Genomic DNA, 14,180 nt, shown 5'->3' on the forward strand with positions numbered 1-14,180 from the left:
GTAATTACTCTCTGCCAAACAAAGTACACAAAACTGTGGAAAAGGGCTCTCTTGTATTGACAATTTAATTTTTTTTTTTTTTAAACTCCATTTTGGCACAAAATCAATACTACAGTCTGAAGGATATAGTGGAACCTCGATGCCTATCATAATGGAGGGATCGCTTCCATTCCCTTCCCACTGATGGATTCTGTAATAAGATGAAATGAACAGCAGAACCTCAATTATCATTTTATTGTTGCTTTCATTTAATCAGTTTGTAATAAGTTTACCTGGACTTGCCTTCCCAAATTGTTATACAGCGTCGTCATCATCAGTGAAATGAACATTCAGGTTTTCACTATTCAACAATGTTATGTAATGATTGCTATTCTTATCTACTGTACTTGAAAACTGTCACCCGAATACCTAGAAGTAAAACAGTAAAAGCAAGCCCCGAGTCCTGTTGTGCTATTGGCCCAAACCTGACTCTAATGCGAACTGGAGCAGATAATGGCAAAGCAGTTAATTGAGGTTGTACTCCTGTTTTGTGTTTTTTATTCCAACAGATGTATTCTGAGATATTGCATCATTAATTTGCTTGGGAGCCTCTTATGATGTGTGTTCTTTTACAGGAATAGACCTTGCTTTCATTGAAAATGGTTATATTTATCATACAAAGTATGACACAGCAGATCGAATTCCTCTAGACTCCATTCAGAGGGCTGGTCAGTATCGTGTAACCTATAGAACAGGAAGCACTTAGTGTAATAGTAATGTGTATGTTTTGGTTTGAACCAAACTTCTCAATACGTAACTCTTATGATGAAATGATCATTTATTGTGCCATCAGTTGCAGTTAATCTCTAAACTGAGAAGTTAGTTTTGCATTTGGTTCCATTCTATGTTGTGCAATTGGGCACTTTCTAATTATTGAGGATCATTGGATTCAATTAGCCACTTCCTAGTGTAATCATGACTAACTAGCTTAACTAATTAGAATCATAAGATTTTACAGCACGAAAGGAAGCTTTTGGCACATTGTGCCTGCATTGGCTCTTTGGAAGTGCTTACAATTTCCCTGACTTTCCGCATTAAAAAAAAAAAAAATCAAGTATTTATCCACTTCTCTTTTAAAAGCTGTTGTGACTTCTGCTTCCACCGCTGTTTCTGGTAGGGCACGCCATACCTTGACCTGTGTATATAAAAACTCTGTTCCATTGCTCTTTTTGTGACGTTAATTTTATGCCCTCTGGTTACTAACTCACTGACCAGTTTTTCTCTACTTATCAAAACCCCTCATAACTCCGATCTCCTAGCATTCTTTGTTCTAATGGAAAGAGTCCCTGTTTCTACTGCCTTTTCTCCTAACTAAAGCAATTATTTATTTGCTCCATGATGAAAAATTCTGTGCATACAAGATTTGAAAAAACATCTTAAATACTCCAGGTAATGGTAATGACCATCACATCAAATTCTTCGGTTAATTGTTTTCTTCAAGAATTCAGTTTTTTACAACGTTGAAGTTCTTTCCCGTTCCCTTTTTCCCCCATCCTAATTTTTTTTGATGGAGAAACTTTTCTCATGGTCACTTGCCTGCTAACTGGAGTTACTATCTACTTACCATTTCCAAGGCTGTACACTAAAATATGTTTCTGTAAATACTGTAAAGAATATTCGCTGATAATTCTCACTGGACTATGCTGCACCATTAAATTAAATTGTGTAACACCAATTATAGTATTTTTACATATACAATATGAAAATTCACTGTTCCATTTGTGACACTGACACTGTACCTGCAGGGGAAAATAACAGTAAAAGTATTTTTGTGGCAAAAAAATTAATGTTTTAAAATAATTTGCTCTGATTACAAAAGAAATTCAAATTTTTAATTAAAACCTACTAACAAGTATTCATTATATTGTAGTCAGCCATTTAATATTGCATTGGTTTCTGTGCTCTACAAGTGCTCCTTGCTGGGGGATGAACATTTTATTCATATTTTGTCCCAAACACCATGGAATAGATGTATAATAAAGCTTCTCTGTTTTGCCTCAACAATGTGACTCTTCCCTTTTTTATAGAGTTCTCTGATGTGGACTTTACAGTTAGTAGCCTGTTGTTTGGGTTGGGTTTGGTTCAGAGCCAGGTTCCAGAAGTCAAAGGACAGCCAGGAAATACACTGCACCTCCTGGCCCCAAGCTAGTCATTCATCCATGACAAAATATATGCAGTTGTGAGATGTCTGGCCAGGTGTACTTGTTTAGGATATTGTCATAACTAGTTGCGACATAGTAAATTTACATTTAAACACAGACTTTCCACCGAGGGTTAAAGATAACTACCGGCTAAGAAAGAGGATATTTCATGGGTGGACGCTTGCCAATTTTTACACATGAGAATAACCCAGATCATTCAGGTGTAAACTTTCACAATCTCATGACATGTGGGCCGCAGAAACCGTTCAGAGAAGTGGGTTATCTGCAAGAGAGCTTTTTGCAAATGTTTATTTTTGCTTGGGCTGCTTTTAAAATACTGCTCGATTGATGCAGCGGTTGGAGAGCTATAAACAAGATGGCTTTGATGAAATACAAACATGTGAAAATTAAGGGCAGGAAAAGTCCAGCTGGTCCATCAAGTCTACCCCACACCATGATGGCTGGACCACCATGGCTAAAACACTCCTTCCCCTGCAGCCATGTGATCACCTGGGAGAGGCAAAAAGACAGGAAAAAAAACCCAGAGCCAATAAGGGAAAAATACTCCATAAGATTCCCCTCCGACCCCCTTGGGCGATCAAGACCAGTGCATTAGATCACACGATCCAAGTATTAACTGTAAAGACACTTTCCTTCTATCTGGTGTGATCTCTGCCCCAGCCAGGAACTGGTCCAGCTCCCTCCTTGAAGGCAGGCAGAGGGACGGAGCCACTACACCAGCCGGCAATGTATTCCAGAGGCTTTCGATTCTCTGGGAATAGATGAACCGCCTAATGTCCAGCCTATTCCAACTCTTACATAGTTTAAACTCGTGTTCCCCTGGTCCTCCCCAATCTGTTAAACTGGAATAACTTTTTTTAATTGCGAGTTCATGTCAGTTTAGAGAAATTTGCTTTTAGTGATATTAGATTTTGTCGTTCATCTTTAGGTGGTTCCTCTGCCATTTTTGTCTCTTCAATATTACATAGGATTACATAGGATATAAGGCACAGAAACAGGCCTTTCGGCCCAACCAGTCCATACTGGCGCTTATGCTCCACACGAGCCCCCTCCCATCTTTCCTCATCTAAATCTATCAGCATAACCCTCTATTCCCTTCTCCCTCATGCTTGTCTAGCATCCCCTTAAATGCATCTATACTATTCGCCTCAACCAATCCCTGTGGTAGCGAGTTCCACATTCTCACCACTCTTTGGGTAAAGAAGTTTCTTCTGAATTCCCTATTGGATTTCTTGGTGACTATCTTATATTGATGGCCTCTAGTTATGTTCTTCCCCCACAAGGGGAAACGTTTTCTCTCTATCTACTCTATCAAAACCTTTCATAATTTTAAAGACCTCTATTAGGTCACCCCTCAGCCTTTTTCCAAGAGAAAAGAGACCCTTTCCTGATATGTATACCCTTGCATTTCTGGTATCATCCTTGTAAATCTTCTCTGCACCCTCTCCAGTGCCTCTATATCCTTTTTATAATATGGCGACCAGAACTGTACGCAGTACTCCCAAGTGTGGTCTAACCAAGGTTCGATACAGGTTTAGCATAACTTCCCTACTTTTCAATTCTATCTCTCTAGAAATAAACTCTAGTGCTTGGTTTGCTTTTTTATGGCTTTGCTAACCTGTGTCGCAACTTTTAGCGATTTGTGTATTTGTACCCCTAGATCCCTTTGTTCCTCTATCTCACCTAGACTCGCACCCTCCAAGTGATAAGTGAATATCTATAAAACGAAGCCAATTAATTAATTGCCCACTGTCCAGGGCCCCAAACACCCCTTCCAGGTGAAACAGCGATTTACTTGTACTTCTTGCAATCTAGTATACTGTATTCGCTGCTCAAGGTGTGTTCTCCTCTATATTGGGGAGACCAAACGCAGATTGGGTGACTGCTTTGCGGAACACCTCCGTTCAGTCTGTAAGGGTGACCCTGAGCTTCCGGTCACCTGTCATTTCAATTCACCGCTCCATTCCCACTCGGACCTCACCGTCCTCGGCCTCTTGCATTGTTCCACTGAAGCTCAGTGTAAGCTCGAGGAACAGCACCTCATCTTTCGATTAGGCACTTTACAGCCTTCCGGACTCAATATCGAGTTCAACAATTTCAGAACATAACCTCGGCCCCTGTCATTTTTATATATTTTTTTTATCCACACTTTTGGTTTGTGCCTTTTCCTTTTTTTTGTCTCCCACATGGCAGCTGTCTTTCATTCTGCCAGCGCATTTCACACTTCATCTAGAGCCATCCTTTTGTTTCTTTACCTGTCCTATTACCATCTCGTCTCACCTTGAATATCTCTCAATATCTTCACCTCTCACAGACCTTCCCTTTTGTTCTTTCATCCCCTCCCCCATTTCCTAGCCCCCAAACTTGCTTTTTAATCTTTCATTTCCTGCTTTTTTTCTCGGTTCTGACAAAGGGTCTTTGACACACAGAATCCCCACAGTGCAGATAGAGGCCATTTCGGCCCATCGAGCCTGCACCGACACACATCCCACCCTATCCCCGTAACCCCACGTATTTAATCCCCTAACACTAAGGGTCAATTTATCATAGCCAAATCAACCTAACCCGCACATCTTTGGACTGTGGGAGGAAACCGGAGCACCCGGAGGAAACCCACGCAGACACAGGGAGAATGTGCAAACTCCACACAGACAGTCGCCCGAGGCCAGATTTGAACCCGGGTCCCTGGCGCTGTGAGGCAACAGTGCTAACCACTATGCCACCGTGACCTGAAACGTTAACTCTGTTTCTCTCTCCACGGATGTTGCCTGGTTTGCTGAGTTTTTCCAGCGTCTTCTGTTATTATTTTGGATTTCCAGCATCCGCAGTATTTTGCTATCCAATTAATTAATTACTTGTGTAAGCTTGAGCCCTTATTTGTATGCACTTCTGGTTCTTTACAATCAAATGATTGCAGTAGTTAATTCACTAAGTACATGGGAAGAATCAGAATGTGGAAGTAATTAATTAAAACAAATTATTTTTTAAGCTATTATTCTAAACTGTCTTGTGGCATTTGTAGGTGACAACATACTGGCTGTACTGCAGTACCTGGCGACGTCTGTGGAGCTGGCTGACTCAACACAGTATCGCCATGGGACCATGGTATTTTTTGATGTACTTGGATTGTTTGTTGTGGCCTACCCACAACGGATTGGTGCTATAATAAACTATTTGGTGGCTGTAGTAGCTGTTCTCTACTTAGGAAAAAAATTCTCAATATCGATAAATCAAGGTAAGTCTAATCGAAACTTTTAACCGATTTCTGCAGTGGTGGCTTTTTGATCCTAAAAATGTTCAGCTTTTAAAGAAATGTAGTAACGTTGGGCTTAAAAGATCAATTGGCTTATCTCGCAGCTTGGCTCTGTTGGTTGTACTCTCTCTAACTCAGAAGGTTGCAGGTTCAAGCCTCATTCCAGGACTTGAGCACATAATCTTGGCTGATAACTGAAGTTTTGCATAGTCAGAGGTGCTGTCCTTCATTTAAGATGTTAAGTTGAGTGTGCAACTGTTTGCTATTGTGTTTCAGTTGGACTTTAAAGATCCTACATCACTTCCAGGAAGAGCAGGAGTTTCTGCTGGTGTGCCCTGCCCAACATTTCTCCCTCAACCAATATCCCCAATAACCGATTAACTGGTCATTAGTTTCATTGATTTGATGGATCATGTTTTGTACAAAGTGACTGCTTTGTTTGCTTACGTAACATAGGTAATCACAGCACTGCAAAGTAACATATTGGCCCAGAACTTGGTGTCGGGGGCTTGCCGCGCGTGCAAGCCCCCGATGTGCACTTACCCGGCGCGCCGACATCTGAAACCTGGCCCGCAGTGGATTTCCTGTGACGGGCCCGGTTCTGATGTCGGCGCGCTGTGCTAACCTGACCCAGCGGCGTAGTTAGTGCGATGTGCCGGCTGGGATCAGGTGAGCACTGTTCAGCCAATCGGGGGAGGGGAAACTTCATTCATAAGTTTGATAGTAAAGACTGTCAAACTCATGAAAAGTACGGTACCCCAAAACACTACTTAAACTTTAAATAAAATTTTAAAAAGCATCCCAATAATTAAATTAACTATGAATAACTTTAAAAAACTATTTTAAACAATTAATCAAATTTTTGAAAAAAATACATTTTTAAAAAATAGGGTCTAAAACTAAACTTACCTTACTGTAGATTCTTTAAAAATAATAAACCTGTGGGGGGGGGGGGGGGGAAAAAAATTCTAAATTGTACTAAAAGACCACTTACCTGTAAAACTAAGTACTTACGTGTGGTTTCTCAATGCGTAAAAACCGGAGCCCTTTACACGTGCGCAAATCTGTAAAAATACAGGAAATCCAAGTCGCACGCGCTGCCCAATACCGCGCATGCGTTCAGCCTCTTAACCCCTTGGGTCAGAGGACAGGAAATGCCGGTTTTCAGCGCATGTGCTGTGCATGCTGAAAACCGGCAATTCCTCCTGGCACACGCGTGAGTACCCTGTCCGTACTCACGCGTTGTGACAGGAATTACTGGGCCAATTAATGTGAAGGACTTTGACACGTTTGAGGGACCTGACTAGGAACTATATAAATACAAGTCTTTTTTTTCCTTTTTAATTGCCTGTTATCGAGGGGGAGTTTAGGATTATGAAGGCAATGGTATCAAGATATCCGCACCAAATTCCAAGGCATTGTGTTCTTACCTTGATTACATCTCACAGAAATGTTTTCATTTAATAGGAGTAAGATTCCATGATGTGGAGGGGGCGTGTACAAACCATATGTAGATTGGTTCATCTCTTTTTAAACATTGAGCCAACATCCTGCAGTTATGTTACAGGCTCATTAACATTGCCGGTGTGTGTTTTGGGGTAAATTTGAGCCAAGTTATTTAGATGCATATTTTAAAAATTGACACCTATTCTCATCGGTTTAGGGCATCTAATGTATCTAAATTTAAACACTTTTTTGAGAATTAGAATGGAACACTGATATTCCTTTGGTAAAATGGGCAGTTCTGGAGCTCCACCAGTGGCACACTGGGTAAATGTATTCCTGGGATGGTATTGAGCGATTATAGACCAGGGGTTACCTGGACTGTGCTGCATTAGCTGCTCTCAACCAAGGCAGCAGTGTGGGCACTACTGTTGGCTCAGTGTCCCCGGGCTAAAATGGAAGGTAAAAATGTGCCTTCTGATCACTATCTGATGATGCCTGGTGGAAATTGCACATGGTGGTCTTTGGGGTGAAGTCCAGAATGGGCTGGGTTGTAATTGAATAGATTGCTGACTCTTGCTGTGTAGAGTCTCCAATGAAATGGAAAAGAGAGGAGAAAATTACTAGAAGGGTAGTAAACTTGAGGTCATCCAAAACTCTGCTGCCCGTATCCTAACTCTCCAAGTCCCGTTCATCCATGTGCTCGCTGACCTACATTAGCTCCTGGTCCAGCAACGCCTCAATTTTAAAATTCTCACCCTTGTGTTCAAATCCCTCCATGGCCTCGCCCCCCTCCCAACTCTGTAACCTCCGTCAGCCCTACAACACCCGCCCCCCCCCCCCCCCCCCCCCCCCCCCGAGATCTCTGCATTCCTCTGATTCTGACCTCTTGTGCATCCCTGATTTTCATTGCTCAACTATTGGCACCTGTGCCTTCAGCTGCTTAGGCCCCAAGCTCTGGAATTCCCTCCCCAAACCCCGCTACCCCTCTCTCCTCCTTTTAAGTTGCTCCTTAAAACCTGCCCTAATATCTCTTTATGTGGCTCTGTCAAATTTTGGCTGATAACATCCCCAGGCACTTCGCAGGAGCATTTTTAACTAAGTTAAAGGTGCTATATAAATACTTGTTAATATCTGATATTTGGTTCCTAAAATGACACCAGTTATCTTTCTGTTAACCCTGTGGCGTGTAACTGGTGTGATTATTTACAGGTTCTCACTATAGGAGGGATCTCCTTTATGGAATCGGTGTCACAATAATCAGCTGGTTTATCATCTTTGTGACAATCCTTATTGTAGCAGTTTTCGTGTCTCTGACTGGACACTCGATGTTTTGGTACACCCACTTCTATGTTTCCATCATTTTGTATGGCTCAATAGCCCTTGCTAAGCTCATACTGATTCATACACTTGCGAAAAATCTTTACTATGGAGTAAGTATATTGATTCTTTTTATGTTTGTTATTTATAATCCATGTGTTGTCAATTGATGTCTGACTAATATTATCTTCTATCTCCTCTTCATCTTCCTCCTCCTCCCCGCCCCCCCCCCCCCCCCCTCCCTCAAAGCTTTGGTGGCTGATCTAACGCTAGAGCTTTTGAAGATTCAATTTGTGGAGTGCAGTGATGTATAAATTCTGTCATGGCTTCTTGATGTTGCAGAAGCCAGGTGTGGAAGGAGGAGAATAAAGAGGAGAAAAGGATGCAATTTGCAACCTTCTTTTGACATGCATAGTTTGAGTGTTTTTATGACCAAGCCAGTGTTTTCGGTTCAGTGCTAGTGAGCTTCCAAGGAATAGGTTTTAAGTTCCTGTTTATGTACACAAGGACAATGTAAGGTGTTTGGTTTTCTCATCCTTACAAGGGTTCTTTGACTCTGGGTTTTACAGGAACAAAATGGTAGATGACACAGGTTTAGGTTCAACCCAAAACTGTTAGTTTATTAAAACCAACAAAACTCAGACAAAAACCTGTTGCGATTTGGCTGAAACTTACAATCACCCATACGGCCGCTCGTTACCGTTGTGGATTGTAGACCTGGATCAGAGATGACCTGTCCCGTCCTCTCATTTGACTGCAGCTGCCTACACAGCACAAACCCCTTGTAGAGTCAACTGATACTTACAATCACCCATCCGGCTGGTCGTGGCCGAAGTCGATTGCAGGCTGGGAGCTGGAGATGACCGTCTTCCCTTCCTCCTTACACCTGGCAGTGTTAGTCCGAGCTAGCTTCCAAGAGAGTAAGAGGGAGAGAGAATTGTGGTGTGGTTCCTTTTTACAGCTCTTCCGTCACGCCTTTTTGAGTCTGGGCCTTCCCCCAACTCTTGTTTTCCAATACACACCTAGTAATCCAAACCACAGGATATGTACAGGGCTGAGGGATGGAAGATAATTCCTTATCTTGTCTCCTCCCTCCTCCCTTTCTTTCCCCCCCCCCCCCCCCCCCCCAGGTTCATATTCAATGTGATTTAGTCTTACTGCTGATGTGTTTTGCCAAAGGTTAAAGTGTTTTCCATTGAGGCCAGGAAGTCCGTTGTTCCAGTGACACTGGTATCGTTGTCTAATCCATTGAAAATCCATCGAAACCCATTAAAACACAAAGTCTCATTGTCCAAAGTTAAATCACCTATTCACTGTTAAATCACCTATCGAGACTCTCATTGTCCAAAGTAAATGTCTTTTCCAAAGTTAAATTAAAACTCTCAGGTGTGTCTGTGCTTCTAGGTTTAACTGTATCATGCCCTTACCACTGGGCCAAACAGGCTTCCAGCATTTTGCTATTGTACAGGGTTTTTTGGCAATCTACAACAACGTGACCAGAACTGCTTTTCCCAAACTGTATACAACTCTGGTCAGATCACATCTTGCGTACTGTGTCCACATCTGGTCACCAACACACAAGGGAGCCATTTATGTGCTGAAGGTACTGTGGAGAAGAGCCACGAGGCTGACCTCTAGTGTCAGAGGTCTGAGTTATGAAGAAATTTGAGCTTTTTAGACTTGTGCCTTTTCTCTCTGGCTATGACCATTGTCACACCAATACCAGTGATTGCTCTCTGTGATAAGTCAATACTGTAAGGTGATATTCCCAACATACCAGTGGTGGTTGGTGGAGTGGGGTTTACTGGGTCGCTTGTTGGGCCTGGAGGAAGCACTGTGTAGGCACTTCCCTTATGGATTCATTCCTTCTCTCCTCCTTGCAGCTGCCAGGTTTCCTGAGGCCTGGGAAACTCGGCCGAAATGAATTAAAAATAGAATGACTGTTAAAATGAAGACAGGTAGCCTCATTATAATATTTAAATGACCAACTTGTTTTCCACTAGCAGATTAGTCGCCCACCCCTTGTCTTGCCACTGTTAAAACAGGAAGTGGGCGAGTTCAAGGCGCGTTGTGTTCCTGTTTCAGATTTTTTGCCTTTTAACCTCTGACACAACCCCAACCCACCTGTTTTTGGGAGTTAAGATTTAGCCCTTTTTTTTTTTGAAAGAACCTATTGGTCAGATTTTGCTAGTTTTCTAGATTGGCATGTATGTATACTCTAATGGCATTGTTGTCAATTCTACTCTGAATCCTGTACGTTTTGACTTCCTTAATCTGGCCCATAACCAAGCTGGTCTGTTGATATTACCATGTTGCACCATTTATGATCATTTATAAACTAAAGGGTACAATTCTAAAGGGGGTGCATGAACAGAGAGACCTGGGGGTATATGTGCACAAATCGTTGAAGGTGGCAGGGCAGGTTGAGAAAACGGTTAAAAAAGCATACGGGATCCTGGTCTTCATAAATAGAGTACAAAAGCAAGGAAGTTCTGATGAACCTTTTATAAAACACTGGTTCGGCCTCAACTGTAGTATTGTGTCCAATTCTGGGCATCGCACTTTAGGAAGGATGTAAATGCCTTGGAGAGGGTGCAGAAAAGATTGACAAGAATGGTTCCAGGGATGAGGGACTTCAGTTACGTGGATAGGCTGGAGAAGCTGGGGTTGTTCTCCTTAGAGCAGAGAAGGTTGAGAAGAGATTTGATAGAGGTGTTCAAAATCATGAGGGGTCTAGACAGAATAGATAGAGAGAAACTGTTCCCATTGGCGGAAGGGCCGAGAACCAAAGGACACAGATTTAAGGTGATTGGAAGAAGAACCAGAGGTGACATGAGGAAAAACTTTTTCGCAGCGAGTGGTTAGGATCTGGAATGCACTGCCTGAAAGGGTGGTGGAGGCAGATTCAATTGTGGCTTTCAAAAGGGAATTGGATAAGTACCTGTAAGAAAAAATTTGCAGGGCTACGGGGAAAGGGCAGGGGAGTGGGACTAGCTGAAGTGCTCTTGCAGAGAGCCAGCACAGGCTCGAAGGGCCGAATGGCCTCCTTCTGTGCTGTAACCATTGTATGATTCTATGTATAAAAAACATTGTCTCTGTATGTGGATGACACTGGCAAGGCCACATTTATTGCCCATTGCTACTTGTCCATATAGGGACTAAGCTTCATTTCTGACTTAACTCAATTATTACAACTGTTTTCCCAATTTGTCCTCTGTTTGACACTGGATTTGCAGCACTGCAGTAATTTTTCATTACTTGAAGTAAAACCCCTTGGGGAGAAGGTGGTGGTGGGAGAATCTCCCCTCCGTTATGGCAGATAATTGAGGTCTTGCTGTCAAAAGTGCCTTGTATAGGTAATGCATGATAGTTCCCTGAATCTCTAGAATAGGCTGCGAAGGCCCCAAACCTCATTATTGTCATATATCTGACCTGCTACTAAATTTATAATTTTGTTTATGTACAGAACATGAACGTGTTTTACCTAGCGGAGCTGTATTTTGATGTTTCACTAACAATCTGGTGCTGTACTTTGGTTTACCTTACCCAACGTGACATGTGCTCAGCTTATGTGCCTGGACTGTGGGTGGCTTTTCCTCTGTTTGTGAGATTACTGATTGGGACGGAGCTGAAACAAAAAGGTAAACTCGCATACTGTGTATCCTTGCGTTAAAAGAGGAGTATAAATAAATAAATACACAGCAAAATTCAAGAAATACATTGATCACACTTTTCACTTTCAGTTCCTTCCTAGTTCACCACCTGGTGTTACTTACCAAAAAAAAATTCTCTCCATGTAACTATCTCTGCTTGTCTCCCACTCTAATTTTTACTGTGTTCCTCTCTTAATTTGTCTTTCACTTTCTGTCAGGGTCTCTCATTTTGTTCTCTCCTTTCATGGAGAGCTATAGCTAGACTTGGGGTAGCCCTACAAAGGACGGAATACTAGGGTTGGGAGGGAGATGTTCGGCTGAGGTACTTAAACTCTCTCGCGCTCTCTTTTGTACTCTCCGTCCGACTAATGCAGTTTTTTGTTGAGAAATATTAGGTGACTTAACTTAAATTTGGTAATAAAAGCCCTTGGATTTCACAATACCCTAGCTTGCATATTATTCCCCATATCCTGTGTGAAGTCAAAGGACCCACAGCAAAAATTCACATGTTGCTGGACCTCTTGCCCCCTGCCATTGAATAACAAGGACAGGTGATGATGGGGGTGGGGGAGAAAATAATCAAATCCAGCCAAGGAGATAGTTAGGAGGGTGGACACTACAGTGAATGTCATTCAGAGGTGGGTGGGAAAACGTCCGGTTCAGTCAGAAGTTGAGTGGACTGGGGACCTCACTGTGTAGCTACAGTTAGAGGGAGGGGAGATTTGGATTTGGGTGAATAGGTCATAGAAGTGGAGAAATTGAGAAAAGTCATTGTGATCAACTTTTTTGTTTTCAAGAAACGTCCATAGCCATTGCAATCTTTTGCAGATACATGTGAGTGCATCAATGTGCTTTTTGAGGCCACTTATAACTGAGCCCATGATGGGAACGAAAATAACTTCCTGAAGCTGGTCCTTTGCAAATTTGTCTTGTTGGTCTGCAGCAGCATTATCATTTTCTCTGTATCTAGATGATAGGTGAATGGCATAATGCCACTAATCCCTCTGGAGGATAGATGCCAAGGATTGCTGCAACAAGCTCTCATTCATTAAAAATCAACTCTGCCAGTTCATTGAGGCTTTTGCTGTTGTCTCTTTCAACATCAAGCATAGCATCTTGGTACTGAAGGACTAGGTTCTGTTTATTGATGGGATTATAATTTTTCAAATTGATGCGAATAAAACCTATTTAAATTTGGATAGAAGGAGGCTAGCAATATTACTTTTGATTGTGGAAGTCTGGTTCAATTCAAGCAACTCATTTAATGCAACTTTGCAGCCTTTTGGACTCTTGGGCAACAGGACGCGTACAATTGATACATGCTGACCACCGTGTATCAGACGTTGAATGGAGTGAAATGGGAACTTTGTGGACTTGCATTGAAACGTATCTTTGGGTGTCTTTAGTCATTGTACAATCAATTGACTACTTGGCTGAATCAACACCAAATCAATTCATGGTATGCACTACACAAGGAGAAAAAAGTGCCTGTGGATTCTGTCGAAGAAGCACTGCTGAACTCGAGTATTTTCCTGCCGTATTGGCTCTGTTATCATAAGCGTGTCCATGACCGAGTTCGAAATCTAATCTGTGTTCAGCTACCTTGGTTATTTCCTCGCCAGTCTTCTTGGTAAAGTCTCTGAAGCACAAAAAACATTCCTGAATCACAGTTTCCTGCAGGTACTTGATGATTAAAAAAAAATTTGTTTATGGGATGTGGGTATCGCTGGCAAGGCCGGCATTTATTGCCCATCCCTAATTGCCCTTGAGTGAACCGCTGTAGTCTGTGTGGTGAAGGTACTTCCACAGTGCTGTTCGGGAGGGAGTTCCAGGATTTTGACCCAGTGACTTCTAAGTCAGGATGGTGTGTGACTTGGAGGTGGTGACGGTCCCATGCGCCTGCTGCCCTTGACCTTCAAGTTGGAAGAGGTCGCGGGTTTGGGAGGTGCTGCTGAAGAAGCCTTGGCGAGTTGCTGCAGTGCATCTTGTAGATGGTACACACTGCAGCCATGGTACGCTGGTGGTGGAGGGAGTGAATGTTTAAGATGGTGGATGGGATGCCAATCAAGCGGGCCGCTTTGTCCTGGATGGTGCCGAACTTCTTGAGTGTTGTTGGAGTCATTGTGTGGCGCGAATGTTACCTGCCAATCGGCCCAAGCCTGAACGTCATCCAGGTCTTGTTGCATGCGGGCATGGACTGCTTCATTATCTGAGGAGTTGTGAATGACGCTGAACACTGCAGTCATCAGCGAGCATCCCCATTTCTGACCTTATGATGGAGGGAAGGTCATTGATTAAGCAGCTGAAGAT

The 14,180-nt window shown here is 42.6% G+C and overlaps 1 protein-coding gene across 3 annotated transcripts in view; it reads left to right on the top strand.

The window, feature by feature from the left end:
- Window positions 1-14,180, top strand: part of ermp1 (endoplasmic reticulum metallopeptidase 1) — an 85,026-nt gene that overhangs the window by 38,637 nt on the left and 32,209 nt on the right. For all 3 annotated transcript variants that reach the window (XM_085993762.1, XM_085993754.1, XM_085993745.1), the window contains exons 6-9: window positions 615-707; window positions 5,224-5,436; window positions 8,110-8,330; window positions 11,684-11,858. In XM_085993762.1, the coding sequence (XP_085849888.1) occupies window positions 615-707; window positions 5,224-5,436; window positions 8,110-8,330; window positions 11,684-11,858 (702 nt within the window). The remainder of the gene's footprint in view (window positions 1-614; window positions 708-5,223; window positions 5,437-8,109; window positions 8,331-11,683; window positions 11,859-14,180) is intronic.

Source organism: Somniosus microcephalus, chromosome 1 (genome assembly GCF_052327205.1).
Source record: "Somniosus microcephalus isolate GS21.2 chromosome 1, FLI_Smic_1.0, whole genome shotgun sequence".
In the NCBI taxonomy this organism is placed as follows: domain Eukaryota; kingdom Metazoa; phylum Chordata; class Chondrichthyes; order Squaliformes; family Somniosidae; genus Somniosus; species Somniosus microcephalus.